This window comes from Temnothorax longispinosus, chromosome 7 (assembly GCF_030848805.1).
Source record: "Temnothorax longispinosus isolate EJ_2023e chromosome 7, Tlon_JGU_v1, whole genome shotgun sequence".
NCBI lineage: Eukaryota > Metazoa > Arthropoda > Insecta > Hymenoptera > Formicidae > Temnothorax > Temnothorax longispinosus.
Genome location: NC_092364.1, coordinates 22,383,221 through 22,405,707, shown reverse-complemented (window position 1 = coordinate 22,405,707; position 22,487 = coordinate 22,383,221). Strand labels below are relative to the sequence as shown.

Here is a 22,487-nt window from a genome sequence, read left to right as displayed (position 1 = left end):
TCTTGCTTGCATGCGTGATTCCACCCCACGAAACTTGATACAGTTCCCTCATCGTAACAAAGAGTTAAATACGACGTAGGACTTAGGTAAATCGATCTGTTTCTCAACATGAAGCCAACACTCGTGGCTGACGAAATGTTTCCCGAAGGAGCTGGACCTTACGTCGAATTAGAGGAGGTATTGTTATTGTTGTGTATATAGCTCTGATAAGGTTAGAATAATATATTGATGTTAATATTGTCAATGGTACGTTACTGCGTACCTAAACCCGTACGTTCTTTCACGTGCTATCTCATGATAAAATGTTATGTTCTCACGGTATTAATTTCAGGTCGGAGGTAGTAGGCTATTGGTGGATCTTACAGCTAGTGAGAAAGCTGTTCATTCGGAATTTTTCAATGGTATATCAAACATTAAATTACATTTACAAACTTATATATAGCATTGTAACCCTCCAAGCTCGTACGAGAAATCAAAGATCTCAGATCTCTTTTCTGAAAACCTAAACATTTTCCAAAATGCAAATGCAGTCCATTTAGAGAGATTTCAATGATATATTAAATATTATTTAATTCTTTAATAAGTATTTCTACATATTTCATAGAAGATGAACAACACACATTTCTTTGCATAAACAATAATCCAAGTTAACAGAATATACGATTAGTTTATTGAAATACGTGCTTCTTTTCAGAGTTTGATGATCTTTACGACGATGATGATTTGGAGTAAAGCAGCGTTCCTAACAAGTTTAACTACACAGTGCTTTTGTACAGATTGCAATTAACTTAGTATCGAAGCAGAAAATTTCTTCTTTTTGTAAATCCATGCATGGGAAACATGGGTACAATGTATAATCAACGGACATCATGTATGTCATCAGGTGCGTTCAGCAGAAAACTGTGTCAAGTTAATATTTACCACTGACAAAATAATCGATCAACGCTCCCTTGTGCTGCATAGTTTACTATTTCTTATTTCGGTATAACGCCTACCATAATCGACACAATTATACTATTACTCTTTTGATTCTTTACAAATACCAAGGATAATCAATTATTGCATTAATCTCAACATCAATGCAGCGTACCTTCGATATATTAAAAAAAAAAAGTATTCAAGATGAAAAGTTACGCAATAGTTTTAAAATAATTTCTTTCTGTTGAACGCAGCCATTAAATGTAGCATGTTTATACATGTAATAGATATGGAAAAAAAAATTCATTTTTTTTAGTTTGCTGTAAAAAAATTACTGCAAACCCTTACATAGTATCGTTATTCAATACACATCCTCTCCTCTCTTTCAAAAGACTAACCACAAACTACAAACTTCATATTATAACATTATTACAATTTATTTGTATTTTTAATTCGAGTCAAATGTGCGCCTGCATCTATCGTACGTCATTTTACTGCTTACCACAGACAATTGGTATTATAAACGTGCCATAAGAAAATGAGTACTGGTCAATATATCTCGTACACATAATATTATGATATTGTAAGATTATAATTTATAATACATAGACGCTAGTCATATAAACTTGTATCATGATGCACAACTAAAATATAGCACCCCATTCAGTCATTCATTTATTTCGATCATTTCGCGTGCGCGCGCGCGCGCGCACGAGTGCATCAAACCATTTTATTACTTGATACGGAAAAAAAAAAAATGCCACTTCGATCTGCCAATTCAATCAGCCCAATTAATTGCTACGTTTTCTCCTTGGCCCCAATCAACATATTTCTCCTTTGACCATTCTCATTTACCTCACAGATTTACATTTCGCTCACTTCACAATTATCAATTCTTATCCTTGTTCGATATATGTTAAAAACTGGCGACCGGGGTGAAGACGATATTGGCAACAACGACGATATTATTAATGTTGGCATATCGCTGATGATAGTGGCGAGTATCCTAAAATTTAGAAGCAAAGTCCCTTTAACTGTATCTTAACATCGCGGATTGATATTCTCAAGTTTTGAATATGCTTATTATTAAAGTGTATTAATATCATTAATATATATTGAAATAATATTGTAATTACTGCAGTTAAATATTGTACAGTTGAGGCACGTTTTTATATGTACATGTAAAAAGTATATAATAAATCAATGAGAGGGAAGAGGTGGTGGGCGGGGCTCCAGATGGGAGGAGGGAGAGGAGGGAGAGTAAACATACGAACCCTGAGTCTGGCCTTTGAAGAGTTATTCGGGATGCTAGTTAGCGTCAAGATCACTATCAGCCTGATCATCTTGGTCACTTTCTTCCTCGTCGTCCTCTTCCTCCGAATAGTATTGAGACGGTGGCGATAAAGGATCTTCCGATAATGAAGTATGTGACGACGACGGTGGCCGAGAACCTTCCAATTTCATATCTAAATCCTCGATCGATGTACTTGGACCAGGAACAGTTACTGGAATAAACTTCCCTAAATCGCCTGATGCTAACTCTGCAACGATCGATCCTTTTAAACAAGTGGACTCAAATTTAAATATCCATATACATATATATATGTATAAAACAGACAGCACATACGTTCTACATATTTCTCGAGTGATTTCGGAACCATTAATTTCGCCTTTTGCAAATTTTCTTCAGTGCATCCTCCTTTTTCTAATCCTATAAGAATATTCAGAGATTTATAGCATATTTCAGCAAAATATATGAAATAGTGACTAATTGTAGCATAAAAAGTAGTATCGGTATTTCTTTACCAAAAGCTAGACCCATTTGCTTCAGCACTTCGATATCGTCATGAATTTCAAACTTATCATTAAAATTAAACAGGTACTCGGTTCTGTAACAAAAAAAATCGGATTAATAACTCTCCTTTAAATTTACATGTGATATTTATCGATTATTGTTTTCATCTTTTTTTTCTGTTTGACATACTTGTCATTTGAAATGCTGCAATCTATGACAGTCTTTTTACTGGTATTCACAATGAGGAATGGCAGCTGTATGGCAGAATTGGGTTTCGGTGGCCCGCGAAGACTCTCGTTTAAACGATTACGTTCAACCAAGTTCTTGAAAGAAATGTGAGAGAGGATTAGCTGGTGCAATTGCTGCGTTTTAGCTTTGATTCTCTCAATCTTCTTCTTCTTATCTTTTTCTAATGCTACACATTCCTGTAATGAATTAGTGGGCAGACCGAGCCACCTGATTTCCTTTTTCTCTTTCGAAATGATATTCATCGCCATTAACACGTTTAGAGCATCGTATACGCGTCTTCTAATATTTTTCTGATCGTATTGCTGGAAAAAAGAGCCAAGTAAATTTAATTGACAATCAAATAAGTTCGTCTTAAAGCAAATACTTTTTGAAGCTTATAATTAGCATACGGCTATTAGGAAACAAATACCTGATCTGTCAGAGAATTTATGTGAGCAGGATTAGTGAATTCACCAACCAATTCATCCGCTACTTCATTGTAGGAAGTAGTACCTTTCTTTTTCACTTTCTCACAGACTTTCATCGAGAAATGTCTCAACCCTTTCCCGACCTTTTCTGCTTTTCTCCGTTTACTACAATAATAAAAAGAAACAAGATATATAAATGGAAATTTAGAGCTAGATGATGGAGTAGATTGATGTAGAGTATTTTGCAAGGTGTGGTGAAAATAAACTCTTCTTTGTGTGTGTGCGCGCGCGCGTGTGCATGTGTGCGTAATAAAATCATTGCATTACTCAGGCACAAAATCGCCACTTTCCACATCTTGTCTTTTTCTAGATCCACTGTGATCTAATATTGGACTGATAAAAGTTTTCCCAGTAGCATCCTTAACAAGTTGCGAAGTGTTAGACTGCTGTTGCTGCTGCTGTTGTTGCTGCTGTTGGGATGCAATAGCTTGTTTTATGTCGCTCTGAAATTGTGTATTTGTACTTAAGTTGTCACTATAAAACTTAATTTCCACATTAAATTGTTGCTTATTCACAAAATTATATCTACCATTTGTGCAGAAGTTAGCTGTATGGTCTTGGTCATCATAGACTCCCCTCCTTTTGATGTTGTCACTTTAGTATTTTGCAAAGGTATTGTTACGAGTCCTATAAACACATGTTTAATGTTGTAGACACATTTCCAAATGGTAATACTATGTTTATATAATGCTATCGTGTATGGAACATTATGTAGAGAAGTAGAAAAGGCTGTGGAGTGATGAAAACTAGATTTAGATAAGGGTAAGATGTTGCGGACATTATGGAAGGAAGGAGAGAGAGAGAGAGAGAGAGAGAGAGAGAGAGAAGAAATTATGTAAAGAGAAAGGAAATAAATTAAGCCAAAGATAAGGCTGTGATAGATTAGGTTTAAGTAGTTAGGTTAGCTTAAGAGAGTAGTTAGTGTACGCGTGGTATGGATGGATGAGTATAGATAAGATCTTTTAATTGTAAACCAAGTCCCTTCCTGGCTAATTTGTAAAGCTGAAGTAAATCTATCTAATGCTATCATGATTATATGGAAGATTAAAAAAGAAAAAAAGAAGCTATACTTACTCTGACCAGGCGTAGATGGATTCTGCAAGCTAATAGTCCTGAGAACTTGTGTATTCGATGATAAAACCTAATTGGAACGATACATATGTAAAATTTAGAAAAATATGATTTCCAATGTTATTGCACTAACTAAAACGAAATATCAGAAATATTCTGCATAACGATATTTAAATGTAATTTATTATTGTTTATTTATGGTTCTCTTACGAAATACTTTCTCACAAAAATAAGTTACATATTATCAATATATAACCTCTGTATTAAACTAAAAACCACACGTATGATAAACGAGATATAAAATGACAAGTACCTGCGTTTCTTGATTAGGAGCTTTAAACACTTTAAGGCCACCTGCATTTGTTGTGCTAACAATACCACTTAATGCTTTATTAGGGGTACTTTGCACTACTTTTATCACTTGTGGATGTCCTGCAATGAATTGATTTATCCATAAATACTTGTAAATCTTTATCTATATCTATATCAGATGTGTGTGTGATATTTAAAAAATGTATCTTTTGGACAAGAAAAAATCTAATTTAATATAACTTAAATATACCAAATCTATCAATTTCAATCTATATAGCCATATATGATAAGATATACATAGCACATGTAGACAATTGTATGTATTATAATATTGAGAATATATAAAAGTGAAATAAATTATATGTGTTTCGCACTTTCAGTTAGATTGATATTGATATATTTACGTTATCAATTCCGTTTTGACACTTAAGCAGATCACACAGTTCTTTTATGTCATCTGATGACAAACTAATAACTATGTATTAGAAAAATCTTCCAGGCATACCTCAGTAAGTCGCGAGTAATTAAATTTAGGAATCATAAACATTAGAAATGTTAACAGATCGGAGAAGAATATGTTTTTCCAAGTCTAATGTTTAATTCTATTCAATATACTAAACTTTTGGAAGGTACCGAATGTAGAAAGCATTCCGTTCCTTTCATCCGTATTCGTATAAATAATATATTGCAAAAAATAGAATGTCAAGTCTCTAGATCTCTAGACATAAAAATGGAACGTGGAAATCTTCGTAACGCTACACGAGACACAACAAAACTCGTGCAGTAGTAACAAGATTGCAGAAAATGATATAATTTTTAAAAGAGCAACAATCAATCTCACCTCATCTCAGATAAAATACGTCAGTATCGTATTTTATCAAGTGGAGTAAGATGAAATGCAGAGACGACAAGTAAAAGAGACACATCACATGTTTACAATCGAGTACTTATAAATCGCCTGCCTATCCATTGCGTTGGCGTTGGTTGGATAGACGTCACTCTTGCTGAGCGTATACCGAGCGTACGTTTCCCATTCTTATCAAGGAGATGAAAGAGACAACTGACATAGGAGCGAAATCGTAATGTATAAAGCTAGGAAAGAGGGCGAGTTACGAAAGGAAAATTCGGCTGGAACGGGGAAAGCTGTGATCGATGCCGTTGTCTCGGACAAACCTGATTCGGAGTCGGGAGGAAACGTATGCGCGTAAACTCGCAGCCGAGGGCGATTCTAGCAATCTCAGCGATCTCGGCGATCTCGAACCGCGGCGACAAGGCGACAAGGCGACAAGGCGGAAGACGGAAGGTGGGAAGCGGAGGGCGGACGCGCGCCGTGACTTTTATTCGACGTTCGCCAAGGGTGGCCGTGGCCAAGGATAGCGGAGCCGCGCACAAAGGCGACAGAGGGAAGGATCACGAGGTAGGAGGCCGAGACTACTGTCGCCGTCGCCGCCGCCGCCGCCGCCGCCACGCCGAGTGCCGACTGTGCGTTGGCGCGCAGTCAGCACTCTCTTTCTTAGAATTCACTCACCATTAGCGTCGTGTATTAGGAAATTCATCGTTTTGTTTTGCTGTGTCATCTCCGACGTTATTGGGCCGTCGTTCGGCTGAGGGCGATAGCGCGGATGGGCCGTGCGAAAAAGGGAGATAAAAAGATCATAAGGGCTACACTCCGCTCGAATCGTCGGCTCGGCGTATATCACCAAAATGGCGACCTCACATATAAAAGCACTCCAGAGGGTGATTTGCGAGGTGTCGCGCGCCGCGTGACCGGCCCGATCCGTCAGCCGTGGTACGTCGGCGTCTCCTCTATCGCGATCGACCGCGCATAATTCGCACCAGCTCGGAATAATCGCGATCTACCTGCAGCCAGTCGGACCCGCAGCTTCCGCGTGCATACGGACTGGAAATGAGCTTGGCGGCACGACAAAGCTAAACAGCTGATTGGCCGGCCGCCGGTCACATGGTCGCCCTCGTTCCACGTTACGCGGCGCCTCTCGCGCGTGACACGCGCGCCAACGCGCCAACGCGCGCGCCAATTTCTCTCCTATCGTCCTATCCCATCACCCCAGTCCTATCTGACCTATCTCGCTTCGCCTCGCCTCGCCTCGCCTCGCCTCGCCTCGCGTTATGCTAGGTTTACAATGCGAGTCGTGTAGACCTAGCATAAGACCGCTGGACCAATGAGCATCTTATGTAAATTAATATGGTGACATTATGCTGGATGCCCATTGGTTTAGCGGTCTTATGCTACGCTTATGCTAAGCTATGCATTTTGTGTGCAATGGCCTTTTAATCAGAACTCACACTGGTAGTAAGCAGAATGTATATAATATACATACATACTCTACATGCATATTGGTATGCTCTTACTACCAGCGCGAGTTCTCATTGGCTTCTACTTCTACCAAGGCGCCAAGATGAATTCTCCCTTATGCAGAAGTCTGTGCTCTCAGCTTAATTTGTATAGCGCATAAACATGAGCATAAGTAAATTGCGTGGTCCATATACATATGCATAAGGAAATGGACCAATCCATTTCCTTGCATATGCTTATGCACCTATATTCAAATGCGAATATTATCTAGGAAAAAGATTACTACGAATTATCCAATTCGGATGAGAAATTTTCGCTCGATCGCGCCCATAACCGTTTCCTATTTGATATTGAACATTACGTCAAGTCTTTACAAGGACTTGACAAGTACCCACTATTTATAACATAATACAAAAATATTCGATAAGCTTTACTGCAATGACAACGTTATAATGACAAAATTCTTCTCAATATAATGCTCATATTTATATACATGTTACAACGTATCATACATGTCAAAATCGAATTGATATGTGATTTTCTTCCACATGTTATCCAAACCAATGATTACCCATGCATTCTCTGGCCCATTCCGTTTGACATAGCCAGCACCAATGATAGCCACATCCCGCTCTTACGCACACCATGTGCATGCAACCTCCTGTAAGTAAATAATTTTTTATTTATAAGCATAAAATATTTTTATATGTTCCTTAGAAAACAAAATCTCCAAGATAAAATTATGGATCTCTTGGACCAATGTTTCGTGCTACATATATATATTCCTTATATATATTTTTTTAATCATTCCATCCAGTAATAAGGTTTATTTTTAAGTTCAGATATGTCTGAAAAATTAATCTCTATGGATGTACCGTCTCGCTCGGTAGGAGTTCTGCATTTAGGACAAGGTTTTGTAGATATCTGTATCGTTTTTCTGCTAGCTTCCTCCCATTTAGCCTAAAAAGCACAAGTGAAAATCAATCTTTGAAAACGTATAGATGGTGGCTTAGATAGATTTATTAAATTTAACTAACCTCGTTAGCTTTTACGGGGTCTACGGAATAATTTCGAGAAGAAAACACATTCGTAGATGTTTCCAAAGTTTGCGATTCACATTCTCCTACGTGATATCCTTGTAAACAAATTCTGCAAAAAACATACTGAAAAAAAGATAACTGAGTTAATACTTGGAGAATTACAACACGGTGTTGGTTGTCAGCGCGACATCCGATTAATCCGGTCAGCGATGCTCACATGATTGACAAGTGTTAAAAAAATGATAACAAATGACAAAGCATTTAATAGTTGAAATATTAATACTACAATTTAATAAGAAATAATGCATTTAAGTTAAAAAATATGCAAGTTGTTACCAAGTTCGTATCTTTTTCATTATATTTAATATACAAGCACGCGGAACGACCGCACAGAGAAGCACTTTAACTGTAATCTGTATTTTCTTAAAAAATGTCATATCGAGAATATTACAAAATAATAGTAACATTCTGTAAAAGTTGTTTTTAACGCAGGATTTAATCCAAGTCCATGCGAGAATTTATAAGTGAGGAATGCGCAACTTACGATACAATCTGTGAATAGACTGAATAGAAAAGAGAGGAGAAAAAGTTGAGAACATTTTTTTTATGCAAAAAGTGTCACTTACGCCACATCCACCGATACACTGAATTTTTCGGCATTCTGCGTCGCCGCCATCTTCCACGGAGGGTGGTATAATACCCATTCCACAGTTTGGTCTTGGACACAAAAGACCACCAGCGCGTAAAACATGTTCCTCCGTACTGAATCTCTGATATCTCTCGTACTATGCATTAAATATATAATGCATTATGAAATTCTCAAAGAAAATTGAAGTTGACAAATATGAAATTATATTGTTGCTATTATATTATTTACCTGTTCCGCGCTAAGAAAATGGAAATGGTGAACTTCACGGATAAAAGAATTGGAGCATCCAGCAGGGCAAGGCAATGTATAATATCCCTCAGCAGTATCAAATTCAAATTGTCGTTCGTGCAAACGAACTGTGCAATATTCGCGAAAGCAATCAAGACAAGTCACATGACCAGCTTCACATGGAAATACCAGCACAGTTTCTCTGTATATGTATTAGAATATTAACATTACTATCCACGTACTATCCATGTGCCAGCAAAGGAGATACTCGTATTTTCGTAATATACTATTAAGGCACCTGACATCTGTGCAAGCCAGACAAGGAATATTCCTCAAGTTTGGCTTAACGAGATAAAGGGGTACAGCTTCGTCATTCTCTCCTAAACTGGGATGCTTGGCGCATTTGAAATAAAAATGTGCGTAAGAGACTTGATTATCTGTCTCGTCGCTAAACACACTTGAAGTAACGGGACAATACGCGCTCTCGCAATGTACGGTTATTCTTCTCGGTTCCAACACGTCTGGCCAACATTGAGGATCTCTATCGACCGTTACAGCACCACTACCGCATCTTGCGCATTTGACCCTTAATTTACCTGCCGTCACATCTTTACACGGGGCCGAACAGTATACATAAAAGTGTGCTCGATTTTCCTGCTGCACTGTCGATAATAATAAAATAACAAATTAATCACCCGTTACTTGGAAAATAAATACATAATTAATTTAGAGCACGTCAAGTCATGCTGCCACCTTCCAAGGATAACGTTTGTCGATCCGACTCATCCAGATCCAGGGATAAGTCCATAAGCGTCTCGTTCATAGGCTTGCTACCACTGTCGTTCGAAATGGACATAGATTCCGACATAGATTCCTCTATAGGACTCGTGGTATCCTTCCTTTTATTTAGCATTTTATGCGGAGGCGTCCTTACCGCGTGCAACGTGCTCTGTTGTCCTAAATCACACTCCTGCGATGTTAAATGCACGGATGCGTATTATAATTTATAATCAAAGATACACGAGTTCAAAAGTATATATTTATCTCTCTCTCACCTCTATTATGGTCGAATTGTGCAGCTCTTTACCTGCAAATATAATTTTAATATCCTCCGGTGCTATTCCCATCCGAGGAGCGACAATCTCCTTTAAATTTTTAATATCCCATTTTGGATCTAATTCGACGGCAAGAGTATTGCCTGTACTCGTTTTAATATATATGTTTAAAGAGTTGGATATCTTGCGTTTGCCAAACCAAAATAATCGTAACATTCCGAGAAATGCGTTTTTTACGAAATTAAACCAAAAGCTCATAACTCGTACCGGTATCGTTTCGGAGCACGGTTTTAAGGTTTTGAGGTTTGGAATTTAGACATGAGACATGACGCTGCTTGCTGCGCATAGCAGAAAGCAGCCACTGCATATGCATAGTGCATGTGCAATGCATGATATGATATATGCCACTGATGCCAATAGCCAATGGGCGCGTTGCTGAACGCGGCCAATGATCTATCAAAAATTGATTCTTAAATGATCTCGTTATAATCGAAAGAAGAAAAATTTTGGATCGGATGGTATACAGTAGTTATTAAACCGGATTATAAATTATATTAAGCCGTCGGCCGTCGTGTAAACGTAGTTTTATAACGCACATGGCGATGGCGAGCATTTCGGACATTTTGGATTTGTAGGCGATTTCCGATTGGCGGTTATCACGCACTCGCTTTTCTGACTTTTCTGAGAGATGCCATCATCTATCTAGTTACTATCTCGTCGATGCCAAGACTAACCAATAACGAGGAACGAGGACGAGACGAAAACAGAGACGAGAAAAATGGAAACATCGAAAGCTAAAGCTCCAATAATGGCGTCTCCTCGACCCAAGTCACCTCGAGTGCCAGTTTCCACGAAGAAAGAGGACAAAGAGGAAAGCTTCTGGGATAAAATCGGAACGCTCGGACGGAAGAAACGTATTAAGGAAGGTACCGTCCAACTTTCGTACGTTATAACAACGCGAGACTTGCACGAACTTGGTTACGTCATTTTCCGATGAAGCTTATCTTGTATCCTTATATGGAGCGAGACCTTATATGCGGCGTATGAAGGGACGTGGAGTCGTTTGCAGTCGTTTGAAAATAGAAAAGCTTTCCATTTTAATTTCATTTTATATTTCACTTGGATCAACCACCTGTAACGTCCGTAACCGTAAAGCCCCTTGCACAATGCCAGGCAACCGTAGATTCAATTTCCATACCCTACACAGCCCTACATTGCAGCATTGTTTGTGACAAACAAATTTTTTCGATCGTCAATTCAATCATCTTTTATTATGCCGAAGAATAAAGAGTATAACTTGAAGGACTTGTGTAACAAGAACGTTACATTTTTAGTGAAAGATGTGCAGGAAGAAGGAAAATACGCGATTGATTCACCAGGGTATGCCGCTAATCCTGACATGCCACCAGAGGAATATGCTCTCGATGAGAACGAAGAACGTTCCATGATAGAGCCAAAATCTTTGGAAGACTCCAAGCTGCAAGAATTGATATTTGTTTTGATCGAATGGATCAATGACGAATTGGCCGATCAGCGAATTATCGTGAAAGATATCGTAGAAGATCTTTACGACGGACAAGTGCTGCAGAAACTTCTAGGTATGCGTATGGATATACATATATATGTACGAAAGTTCCAGAAAAGTTTGCGGTAGAATGAAAGCTGTCACTTTGTTCAACTTGGCAAAAATTCTACTTTAGAAAAGCTGACTGGGGAGAAATTGGACGTGCCTGAAGTAACTCAATCTGAGGAAGGACAGAAGCAGAAGCTCGCTGTTGTCTTGTCCGCTGCTAATCGTGTCCTAGGTCGATATCCACCTTACAAGTGGAGCGTCGAATCTATACATTCAAAGAATATCGTTGCTATTCTGCACCTGCTCGTTGGCCTAGCACGGCTCTTTCGCGCTCCCGTTAGATTGCCGGAAAGAGTTGCCGTTCAAGTAGTTGTGGTACGTAAAAAGGACGGTCAGTTGATACACAGAACGGTGAGAGAAGAACTAACGACAACGTACGACGATTTGGGAATGCGTTGCGAGCGTGATGCATTTGATACACTTTTCGATCATGCACCCGACAAATTGGCCGTTGTAAAGAAAGTAAGCTTATTAGATGGCCTTGTACTTGCAGTTTTGACTTATCATTCTTCTCACATTTTCGATATAATACATTGTTCATCATCCATCTTTTTTTCAGTCATTGGTAACATTCGTGAATAAGCATTTGAGCAAGGTACATTTGGAAGTGACCGATCTGGATACTCAATTCCACGATGGAGTCTTCTTGATTTTGCTGCTTGGTCTCTTGGAAGGTTTTTTTGTCCCACTAGGTAGCTTTCATTTGACACCAAGGACCATTGACCAAAAAGTTCATAATGTTTCATTTGCATTTGATATTATGCGAGATATTGGGCTACCGAAGCCAAAAGCTCGTCCCGAAGGTTTGTCATTTCTAGATAAATCGCTATCATTCTAATCTTACAATTTTTCCAATCTTTAAACTCAACTGGTTTTTTTTCTCTTACAGATATCGTAAATTTGGATCTGAAATCTACGCTCCGCGTGTTATATAATCTCTTTACGAAATATAAAGGGATAAATTAGTAAAAATGATGTATTTAATCGCTTTTATCGCACGTAGCTTTATGCACAAATGTTGTGTTACTAAAAGTGATAATCTAATTATCCTAACAATCGTACGTCGTGATGTGATTCTGCCATCCTTATTAAGCTGCCATTGGAGAGCTATTTATAGAAATGGATTTAATATATGGATCTCACGTGTTTAGCTATGCTTTTTACATTTCATCAAATTTTATTTTCTTCTTTGAAACCAATAAATAATCGAGAGCAAATTTTACACACACACACGCACACAAACAAAATACATGTGTTTATTTCAATTTTAGACAAACAAAAATGTAAAAAGAAACGTAAAAATGTACAGCTAGATATATACAGAGCAGAGAATAATGTATTAAAAGCTTCATGTAACCTTAAGTGCCTTTTTATATTCGTATAAAGTATATTAAGTATAATATATATATTTTATATAAATAATATTTATCACACAGTTTTTTGAATTATATAGCAATATTTATTAATAAATGTGTTACGTGTCACGTGTTTCCTTATTTATTTCGCTTATAAAGTATATGGCAGTATGCGAAAGAAAAGTCTCACGCGAGATCAATCTCTAATACACGTTAGCATCGCATATTTTCTTTTATTACATACAAGACAGAGGAGACTTAATAAAGAATTAAAAGGTGGCGAAGCAGCAGTTTAAATTTAAAAAACTAAAGAAAAATATCGGACGTGCTCAAAGTATTTGATATATATATACTTATAAGTATAAGGTATGTATAACGTGAACATCAGCCGCTCACTCCTTATTCCTTTAGACGTGTGTCAACACGATCGTACCTGCCGCCGTCGCCGTCGCCGTCGCCGTCGTTCTGAGATGATCGATCGGACACGTACGTGACAGCTGTCTATTGTCTATTGTATTCTTTTTGTCTGATGAAAACGAATAAGTATTCGGTCTCATGCACGAGACCGATGGCGCACGTCGATATTCGGGATCATTGAATATATACATATACATATATATGTATCTACATAAGATGTGGGATAAGTATACATGTATATGGAAAATGGCATCGTGAGCCAGCGCGGCGATCCTTTTAAATTAGATATTCTTTTTCCTCTGTGTCTTTTTATTCTGTCTCTTTTGTATCGATCATAACTTTGACTGTAATGACTATTCGAATCCACACGTTGGTAGCGCGCAGCGCAGCGGTAGCACGGATAGCATACCCTCTTCCAATGCTACTGTTTCCTAATAAAAATATTAAAAATTGATTACGCAATAAAATTAACACGATAATTCGATTACTCGCATCTTGCATCGTCACGTACGCTCGCTTTTCTCATACATGTGTCAAATGTGGGTGTCGCGTGTCGTAGTATAGTATTCGTGACAATCGTGACGATTGACGATACTTTGCTAAGGAGCGAAAGAAGAATATGTATCCACATTTTTGGAGGAAACACGATTTAAATTTTCAATAATTCTCGCTGCAATTAAAAGGTTTCATTTAATTCATTATTCTTCCTTGAATTTAATTTAAATAATCGCTATCATATGTCCGTATAATTTCAACTTTTAACGGTGCCGCGGTTTCGATAATTCAACAATAGATTTACATTTATTAGCAACCCGCATACGGGGCCACGGCCACGGACACGGGCGGGCGGACGGACGGACGAGGAAAAAAAGGTGTAGACTCGAATCGACGATTCGGTGATAACGTGTAATAAGGTAGTCGTTTCGTCCTGATAAGAGTCCAAGATGCAATTTCGTGGGATACGCTTCCGAAGCACGCGATGTCGCGCGACACGGACTTGGTGTCTTCACTGTCTTCAGTCGCTTCAGTCTTCTCTCGACTTTTCGCCCTTGACGATCGCTGCAAGCCAGTGGCAGGCTGCACTGCTGCAGCGGCCACAGCACAGGAGATTCGTGTGGCAATTTAAATGAGCACTCAGAGCATTCGCGTGCTTCCGTCGGGTCGGGATTACCTCTTGATTGACACGCTGTAATTGTGTTTCTCTCACAGCGCGTGCTTCCCGGCTCCCCTCCATTTAATTGTAAATCGCGTATTTAGCGCGGTGATTCGTGCACTTCAGTACTTGAGTTGGTCCTCGGTGTGCGACGTAATAACAAAATAATAGCAATGTCGACATTGTCGACTAGTGATCCGTCGGACGTGCCCGTGCCCGTGCCCGTGCCCGTGCCCGTGCCCGTGTCAACGTCAGCGTCTGACAAGTCTCTCGACGATGTCGATGTCGAGATTCCCGTTGATTCCGAGGCTCGCAAAACTAGTATATTCACGCTCTACGCAAAGATATTTCGACTTCTTCTTACGGCGCAAATACCGAATTTTAGTCTTCTCAGCGATGAGCTACGTAACAGAGAACTCGAGAAATTGATATTGCCAAGCGATGAAGAATGGCGTCACCGAGTTTATCACAGTCTCGTCGAGTTGCAAAGAGAAAGGGACTCTGAAATAACCGAGGACAGAAGGTAAGAATACATAAAAGAGTATTATACATATTATAATACATGATAGAGAGAAAGAGAGACGATAACGTGACGAAACGTCGCATACGTCGTATTATATAAAAGACAAATGTAGGTTTAATGTTTTTCCCGTTTTTCCTTTTCTTTTTGCGACGGGTAGGGTAGCTAGGGCAGATAGTAGCGTATAATACGGACAGACCAGTCGCGTGACGCGTTCGTGAAATCAATCCATAGTAGAATGTATAGAATATACGATAGATCTAACTCGATAGAGGATAGAGTGGATCGATAACTTTTGTTTGAGGATGGAAACTCCGCGCAAGACGTCGACGTCGCAAGATTGGGATTGGCGTCCCAGAGAAAAGGGGCATCTCCCGAAAGGTAGAAGAGACGAGAGCCAGGATATCGACGGTTCCTCGATAGCTATATCGGGAACTGGCGCGGGCGGCTCGATGACGGAGGCTCGCGTCGAACCAGGCTGGCGTATCAACGATCTCCTCTTGGCGGCCAAAGTTTTGCAAAATACACGACCTTCGCCGAATTATGCCAACGAGGCCGAGATGAGACGCGTCTTTGGTTTAGTATACGACGTTCTGAGATGTGAGCATTGAGCAGATCGCTCCAGATCGCGCGTCCTAATAGCCGCATCCTCCGCCGAGTATCGTGTATCTTCATTAAATAATACGTGTAATATCCGCGATCAACTTCCGTTGCAAAATTTGCAGATAAAAACATCTTGAATCGTACTCTAGAGGACGGTGGTTTTTGGTACCGAAACGGTGCTCTGAAACAACGAGAACGGGTAGTCTGGTTGTTACTGTACGATATGCAGGGAAGAAAATTTACCCGGCGCGGCCGACGTGATGGGAGCGCGATCGAAACTCGAAACAAGATATTCGAGGTTTGTTGTAATTCCTTCGTGATTCGTACCTCTTGCTACTATTTGCTGCTATCTTCCCTGATACGTATAACTTGTAAACAACATTTTTTTACTTATTTATTTATGCTGTGTGTTGTACTTTTTTATGTTTGTAATTTTATTCGCCGTAAACTAGCGAATTAAATAAATTAACATTTGCTTTTAAGTAGCTTCAAGCATGAGACAATACCGGCGTGTCGTAAAAATAATGTTTATAGGTATACCAACGCGCGAGTGCGTTGGTATAAAGAGCCGATTCGTTACACGTGCGATAATACTTTTTGCTTTTTGTGTGGCTGTTTCAGACTTTCGGATTAAAAGACATCGAGGATGCTCTTTTGAAAGCAAAGACGCATTTGGCAGCGAGCATCTCGCGCCTTCGTATCGACGGTTCTGCACTCAACCTTGGTTATTTCTATAATTTTTAACTGTAATCTGCATGACGATGTTTCTTACCATCTTAGAACAGTGCGCTTAACAGAGATCACAGAGATATCAATATTATCAATGTTTGTGAAACATTGATCGCGTCAACTATACATTAAATTAATATGTCTTTTATTTATATTCCTTTTGTATCCCTATTTTATGCATATATCCATATGACCATATACCTACTTATGTCCAGACGAACTTCTTCCGACGCACCTGCGTATCGCGGAAGGAATAAGTTGGGCCGACAAAGGCGCGATTGCTTCCGGATGGATTAACACCATGAGAGTATTCAGTAAAAACGAATTCGTTGAGGACATGTCGAAGCTAAAACTCGAGCTTTGCGACGATATCGAAGCGGCAGCGGCGGAGCTCCACGAGAACAAATATGTCTTCGATCCAATTTGCCCAAAAATGATTAATTTACACGATAAGGCGCGAGAGAAACTCGCCGTGTCCGATTTGGTTCGCGACCACCGATTCATCTTTCTGGTAAATGTAATTCTTACTTATGCGCGCGTGCACATTACACAAGTATTGTCCGCGGTGCGAATATAAGAACATCGATAGAATATCGAAGACGGGAAATTGGAGAATGGAGATTTATTTAGGAAAGATCTTTGTGCCTCGGAGCGGCTACGTTGGCGCAGGCGATACGTGTCGCGCGTCTTTGTGGTCCCGTGATTCTCACGCATTCGATCGCCCCTCGTCACACGGGCTACTTGGCGGGTCTCTTGGCTGACATCGAAGATGCTGGGAGACTCTTAGCTTTCGGTGCTGGAGATGATCGTTGCGAACACGAAGCATACCTCACAACCTTAGGCTTCACTCTGCAGCAATGTAGAATATTTTCAGAAAAGTAATACGAAAGACGGTTCTTTTTTACCGATTTACCATTACTTTTATTATTGCTATTATACTACTGTTACTGCTATTGCTGCTATTACTGCTAATACTGTTGCTGCTGCTGCTGCTGCTGTTGCTGCTGCTTTGGAAACGTTACAATTCTTTATCGTTAGATATATTTCGCCACCACCGTCCGTCGAATTGGAAAGAGCGACTGTCGTTCTAGCGACTCCCCCGTGCAGCTACACCGGCGTCCGGGACGTCGTCGATCTTGCTGTTGCTCGCGGTGGCGACACTAATTTATTAGAATCGTTAACTAGCGATACAGCGGGTGGGATCAAGCAGCCCCGCGCTCTTTTGGCCGAACAATTTTCCACGCTCAAATACGCACTAACCAGACCAAATATACAGTTTCTAATATACGAAGTGCATACGATCTTGCCGTCCGAAACTACGGAAATGATTCGACAGGTTGTGGAATATGCCAATCAATTAGCCACGGAGAAATACATTCGCGAGCATCCCGTGAGTGAGATATCTTGTACTATTTAAAATTTGACGATCGCGATCGAACACGCATGTTCCGGCTATATCGTATCTGCATAATCGAGTTATTTTATAAAGAAAACTATGCAATGAAAAGTTAACTTACACTTTGGTTGCTTTGCAGCCGAAGAGAAAGACTCTATCCAAAGATACTAGCGGAAAGACTTCAAAAATAATCAAAACCGATACGTGTAGGCAAGAACAATCGCGGGAATATTGGGAGGACCAATCGCAGACGCAACACGAACAAATGTTTTCGTGCAAGCAGGAGGACGAGGAAGATGAAAAGTTGTTAGATACTACTGATGTTGTTGTAAGATCATTCATAAACATTCATAAACGTCAACGCGTTAAATTATCGCTTATCTCACACGCACACACCCATCATCTTAGAATTTACTAATACTAGTAAAATTATCGTTAGATCCCCGATAGCGATTTGTTCGAAGTGGGAACTATCGATGAAATTTATGGCGAGAATAACGAACATACGTTAGATCCAGGCTGTTTCATCGCTGTAATCAAACGAAAGGAAATGATGCAGTTTGATTCGCTTTTCATGATCAAAGTGGCAGAATCGAAAGGACTGTTTGGTGATCCCAATAAGGAGCGAAATCCAAAGCAAAAAACTGAAATACCGCCAGCAGCGGCACCGCAGACGTCGCGAATCAGTCGCAGATGTTTCAAGCGTGTCAAAGTATGTCAAAGTTATATACTTGAGTATTTGGATACCGGCTTGTCTGCCCGGTATAAAAGAAGGTGCCGCGGACGAGATATAGATATAATTATTTTATTTATTTTTCTCGATTATACAACTGATTTACGACAATTTACAACTTGTCTCGTTGACAACTGCCACGTCGAGATACGTTGGCTCACCCCTAGTAGTCACCGGTAGTCACGATCTAATTTATATATCTTCGAATGCGCAGGTCGAAATAGATCGCGTAGCAGCGCCTACGCATGCTTGGATATTGCGAGCTACGAATAAGCATCAGTTATGTCCTCGTCACAGCCGACGCATCGTTCGAGATGAAAAGTTACTATCGATGCAAGTACGTGAAACGCGAAAGCGAGATGCGCGCCGATGGTGGCGGGATGCAATCGCCTTCCTGATCGATTCGGATAGACACCGAGACACTCGGAAGGATTCCGCTTTCCTGCAGTTTTATGCGACGCGTTCGGATCCGTTTACGCAAAAACCGCTATATCCTTCTCGCGCGAAGAAGATGACGTTGTCGAACGGCTGTCGCCGTTCTCGACAGGAGAATTTGGCAGTCAACTCCATCTAATTATATATAGTTGTAATAATTAATATTCTTAATAAATACTTTTACGATTGGAACGATGTGAAATCGAACCGGCGCGTGACCGTTAAGAGAGAATATCGTAAGCTTTTAACTTCCGTAGCAAGAGATTTATGAAGAATAAAACCCGCATATTTATATCCTAGATCTAGAAGGAAAGAGAAATAGAAATAGAAAAGACTCTGATGGTAGCTCTACTCTTTAATCAGGCGCAAGTAACTGGGACGCTTACTCTGTTGGTTCGATAAGCAAGTGTAATAGCATATATCTCCGTTGTGCATATTTTTTACTTTTTCCGTCTCTTCTTGGATATTCTCAACACCAATGGCATCGTATTCTTTAATTTCGTCACAATTTCTAATTGATACGAAAGCGAGACACTTTTGACGGCTGCTTGAGCAAGATTGTTATCGTGGAAAGATGGATTTTTCCAAGAGCTCGAAAATATGGCAAACATTGGGTCTCGCTTCATAATATCAAATGCGTATGCAACATTGCAACAACGCGATAATCGATGTCAACAAATTGATTTAAGACTATTTACATATTTACAAGACTGTGTTCATATATTAAAATATTTACAAAATACGATTGTCATTTTGCGATCAATCGCAACCATTAATATTTGCGATTTAATTTGACCAGTTATCTTGAAGAAGTGCAAGTTTTTCAAATAATTTCAAATAAACGATAAAGGCTTTCATAAAATAAACTCTTATTCGCGCTACGAATGATAAATAATAGATAGTAGCAAAGAACCAAGAAGTGTAAAGTAAGAAGAAAAGTATGTATGGTGTATGGTAAAATGTCATGTGCTGGTCATGGGAAATAAATTGATAACGATCCATAACGTTAATGATTTGAGGAGACTGACGTCGCGTGAAGCAACTTTCAAGTGTCGAAAAAATTGAGAAAATTTTTATCTTAATAACGTCGGACACGTTGAGCGTCGGACACTTGAAGCATGTATTCAATATGGGCAAAGTCAGGATTGTCATCTTGTCACCGTGGCGTCAAAATGCGATACAACTTGTTATCGCATTATCGCAACGTCACTAAAGAAGCTGCCATAGAATCGGTATTTAAATTGCGACATTTCTCTCTCCTTTTTTCGCTTCCCTCCCCTTTCCCTCCCCTTATCTCCTTTCCTCTCTTTCTCTTTCTCTGCCTTTGTAGTTGAAACTTTTTCTCAGAAATACGATCTGTATCGGCTCGATAAAGGGCCGCTCGAGAAATCGACTTTAAACTTGGAAGATGCTACATATGCGTTGAAGACAATGAACTATATACGTCGGATGGAGAACAAGGCCGCAGAGTTGTACAGACAGCGGCTCATCAATGGCTTTTTACACTTATACGTTGGTCAGGTGGATGAGAAGAATCTAAATAGCAAAACGATGTGCGCGCCGATAATTGTCGTGCGATACATAGCGAATGGAAGATAAAAATGTAATACTTGTTCTAGGAAGCTATAGCCGTAGGTCTGAAAATGGCTCTGGCCGAACAGGACACCGTTATTACAGCATACAGATGCCATGGTTTCGCCGTCGTGTTCGGTATTCCGATTCGCTCGGTTATTGCGGAACTCATGGGTCGTAAGACAGGCGCGGCCAAGGGGAAGGGCGGCTCGATGCACATGTACGCTCCGCGATTTTACGGTGGCGACGGTATTGTCGGTGGACAGGTAAGTATGCGCTCTCTCTCTCTCTCTCGCTTTTGTTACTCTTGGCTCAAATCTCACCTGGTTAAGTCTATTAATCGGCGCTTAGCGTTTACGATTAGGTACCTATCGGCACCGGGATAGCCTTGGCCCACAAGTACAATGGCACAGGCGCCGTGTCTTTTACGTTGTACGGCGACGGTGCAGCCTCGCAGGGCCAGGTTTACGAGGCTTGGAACATGGCAAAGCTGTGGAATCTGCCGGTGGTCTACATCTGCGAAAATAATAGATACGGGATGGGTACGCCCGTACATCGACACTCCGCCAACACACGGCTCTACACGCGCGGAGACCTCATCCCAGGAATAAAGGTAAATGCAGGTACCCCGTTTAACTATCCTCTGTTCTTTCATTAACGCTCCTTCGTGTCCTATAGCTAATCCCATACATTTCGCGTACAGGTCGATGGGATGAAGATCGTGGATGTGCGAGAAGCCATACGCTTTAGTAGGGATTACGCACTTAGAAATGGCCCGATTGTGCTGGAGATGGCAACTTATCGTTATTTCGGACACAGTATGAGCGACCCCGGTTACTCGTATCGTACTAGAGAAGAAATTAAAGCTGTGCAAACCGAACAAGATCCAATCACGATATTTACCAAGCTCATCGTAGAGAAAGGCCTTATGACTGAAAGAGATGTCGAGGTATGACTCGTATGACAGATATTTTCAAACTTGTGTGTGTGTGTGTGTTATGCTTGAAATTTTTATGTACGATGACGGTTGACGTAAAATGATAACTGTGCTTCAACTCCTCGTTGTATGTTCAGAACGTACGAACGTCAGTCTACAAAGAAGTCGATCAGGAAGTGGAGCAAGCCAAGGCCGATCAGTGGCCAGAAATGTCGGAAATCTCGACCAACGTTTATGCTAAACCGTTAGAGAAAATTCGTGGTAAAGTTCCTTGGGAATTACATTGAAAGGCAATTAAAAAAAAAAAGTAATTTCCTACTGTAAAGTTCTTAATTACTCCGTATGATCTCTTATACTCGTAAGATTTAAATTACTCACGTCAGGTTCGACATCGTATTATGTATTTTTGATGAAAATATATCCGGTATAACATAGAAGTAAAACCTTTTTGTGATTTTTATGATTTAACTGTGGAGAAGCAGTCTAAAACTTTTTTGAAAAAGCTGTCACACACAACAAAATACAGATAAAAAAGCATCTATCCATGTAATCCACTTCTTGATCTTTGTCGAGGAAACGTGAGCAGCTTACGTTACATGGGAGAATCCTTTCGCGCGATTTCGTGTGTCATAGGCGCACATATTTTTTATAGTTTTATATAATAAACACACGAATCATCCTTGGTCAACTATGTTTTCCTATCGATCTGCTTGCGACGCGACAAAAGTGCAATTGATTTTCCGTAGAGTTTTCAAGTTTTTGAATCGTTGAACGTATTCAACGACGCGACGCGACATCGAGATTGGCTGAGGGTGCAGAGTAGAGAGTAGAGTAGAGTGAGGCTCGCCATTTCTTTCGTCGACAGAAACGATCAATTAAAACTGGTGATCATTTTAAATGACGAGA

General features: G+C 39.9%; 4 protein-coding genes across 7 annotated transcripts; 2 read left to right on the top strand and 2 right to left on the bottom strand.

Moving 5' to 3' along the window:
• Positions 1–544: 544 nt before the first annotated feature.
• On the bottom strand, positions 545–6,753 carry Dp (transcription factor Dp). 3 transcript variants are annotated; one of them, XM_071782847.1, is made up of 11 exons: positions 6,341–6,753; positions 4,814–4,932; positions 4,504–4,570; positions 3,959–4,056; positions 3,697–3,872; positions 3,372–3,534; positions 2,903–3,264; positions 2,725–2,807; positions 2,546–2,629; positions 2,193–2,474; positions 545–1,924 (listed from the first exon to the last, which is right to left on the bottom strand). In XM_071782847.1, the coding sequence occupies exons 1-10, from the start codon at positions 6,387–6,389 to the stop codon at positions 2,227–2,229; spliced, it is 1,449 nt and encodes a 482-aa protein (XP_071638948.1). In that variant the 5' UTR covers positions 6,390–6,753; the 3' UTR covers positions 545–1,924; positions 2,193–2,226. The 3 variants fall into 3 exon arrangements, with proteins under 3 accessions (XP_071638948.1, XP_071638950.1, XP_071638951.1); XM_071782849.1 differs by having other exon boundaries at positions 2,193–2,459; positions 6,341–6,752; XM_071782850.1 differs by lacking the exon at positions 6,341–6,753 and adding an exon at positions 5,654–5,925.
• Positions 6,754–7,570: 817 nt separating this feature from the next.
• On the bottom strand, positions 7,571–10,477 carry Park (E3 ubiquitin-protein ligase parkin). The gene is made up of 8 exons (XM_071782843.1): positions 10,099–10,477; positions 9,797–10,013; positions 9,342–9,705; positions 9,044–9,245; positions 8,793–8,951; positions 8,164–8,289; positions 8,002–8,086; positions 7,571–7,787 (listed from the first exon to the last, which is right to left on the bottom strand). Exons 1-8 carry the CDS (start codon positions 10,354–10,356, stop codon positions 7,678–7,680), a joined length of 1,521 nt encoding a protein of 506 aa, XP_071638944.1. The 5' UTR covers positions 10,357–10,477; the 3' UTR covers positions 7,571–7,677.
• A 345-nt stretch (positions 10,478–10,822) lies between these two features.
• Positions 10,823–12,978, top strand: Parvin (beta-parvin). The gene is made up of 5 exons (XM_071782870.1): positions 10,823–11,024; positions 11,433–11,696; positions 11,799–12,193; positions 12,291–12,534; positions 12,621–12,978. The coding sequence occupies exons 1-5, from the start codon at positions 10,877–10,879 to the stop codon at positions 12,695–12,697; spliced, it is 1,128 nt and encodes a 375-aa protein (XP_071638971.1). The 5' UTR covers positions 10,823–10,876; the 3' UTR covers positions 12,698–12,978.
• Positions 12,979–14,506: 1,528 nt separating this feature from the next.
• Positions 14,507–22,229, top strand: LOC139815727 (uncharacterized). 2 transcript variants are annotated; one of them, XM_071782827.1, is made up of 15 exons: positions 14,507–15,179; positions 15,481–15,776; positions 15,902–16,077; positions 16,401–16,503; positions 16,724–17,019; positions 17,139–17,386; positions 17,547–17,898; positions 18,044–18,232; positions 18,344–18,616; positions 18,852–18,974; positions 20,420–20,593; positions 20,692–20,910; positions 21,009–21,257; positions 21,348–21,593; positions 21,719–22,229. In XM_071782827.1, the coding sequence occupies exons 1-15, from the start codon at positions 14,830–14,832 to the stop codon at positions 21,866–21,868; spliced, it is 3,444 nt and encodes a 1,147-aa protein (XP_071638928.1). In that variant the 5' UTR covers positions 14,507–14,829; the 3' UTR covers positions 21,869–22,229. The 2 variants fall into 2 exon arrangements, 1 of the variants encoding a protein (XP_071638928.1); XR_011732818.1 differs by lacking the exon at positions 21,719–22,229 and having other exon boundaries at positions 20,996–21,257; positions 21,348–21,486.
• Positions 22,230–22,487: the final 258 nt, after the last annotated feature.

Coding starts and splice junctions, on each gene's coding strand:
- Dp (XM_071782847.1), bottom strand. CDS start 6,389: ATGACACAGCAAAACAAAACGATGAATTTCCTAATACACGACGCTAAT. Junction 4,057..4,503: donor TCCATCTACGCCTGGTCAGA/GTAAGTATAGCT, acceptor ATGTGTTTATAG/GACTCGTAACAATACCTTTG. Junction 3,265..3,371: donor TAAATTCTCTGACAGATCAG/GTATTTGTTTCC, acceptor TCTTTTTTCCAG/CAATACGATCAGAAAAATAT.
- Park (XM_071782843.1), bottom strand. CDS start 10,356: ATGAGCTTTTGGTTTAATTTCGTAAAAAACGCATTTCTCGGAATGTTA. Junction 8,290..8,792: donor AGTGTATCGGTGGATGTGGC/GTAAGTGACACT, acceptor TCTTTTTTTCAG/TATGTTTTTTGCAGAATTTG. Junction 8,087..8,163: donor ACCCCGTAAAAGCTAACGAG/GTTAGTTAAATT, acceptor TGTGCTTTTTAG/GCTAAATGGGAGGAAGCTAG.
- LOC139815727 (XM_071782827.1), top strand. CDS start 14,830: ATGTCGACATTGTCGACTAGTGATCCGTCGGACGTGCCCGTGCCCGTG. Junction 15,180..15,480: donor GAAATAACCGAGGACAGAAG/GTAAGAATACAT, acceptor CTTTTGTTTGAG/GATGGAAACTCCGCGCAAGA. Junction 18,975..20,419: donor AAAAGTTACTATCGATGCAA/GTACGTGAAACG, acceptor ACTTTTTCTCAG/AAATACGATCTGTATCGGCT.
- Parvin (XM_071782870.1), top strand. CDS start 10,877: ATGGAAACATCGAAAGCTAAAGCTCCAATAATGGCGTCTCCTCGACCC. Junction 11,025..11,432: donor GAAGAAACGTATTAAGGAAG/GTACCGTCCAAC, acceptor TTACATTTTTAG/TGAAAGATGTGCAGGAAGAA. Junction 12,535..12,620: donor GCCAAAAGCTCGTCCCGAAG/GTTTGTCATTTC, acceptor TTTCTCTTACAG/ATATCGTAAATTTGGATCTG.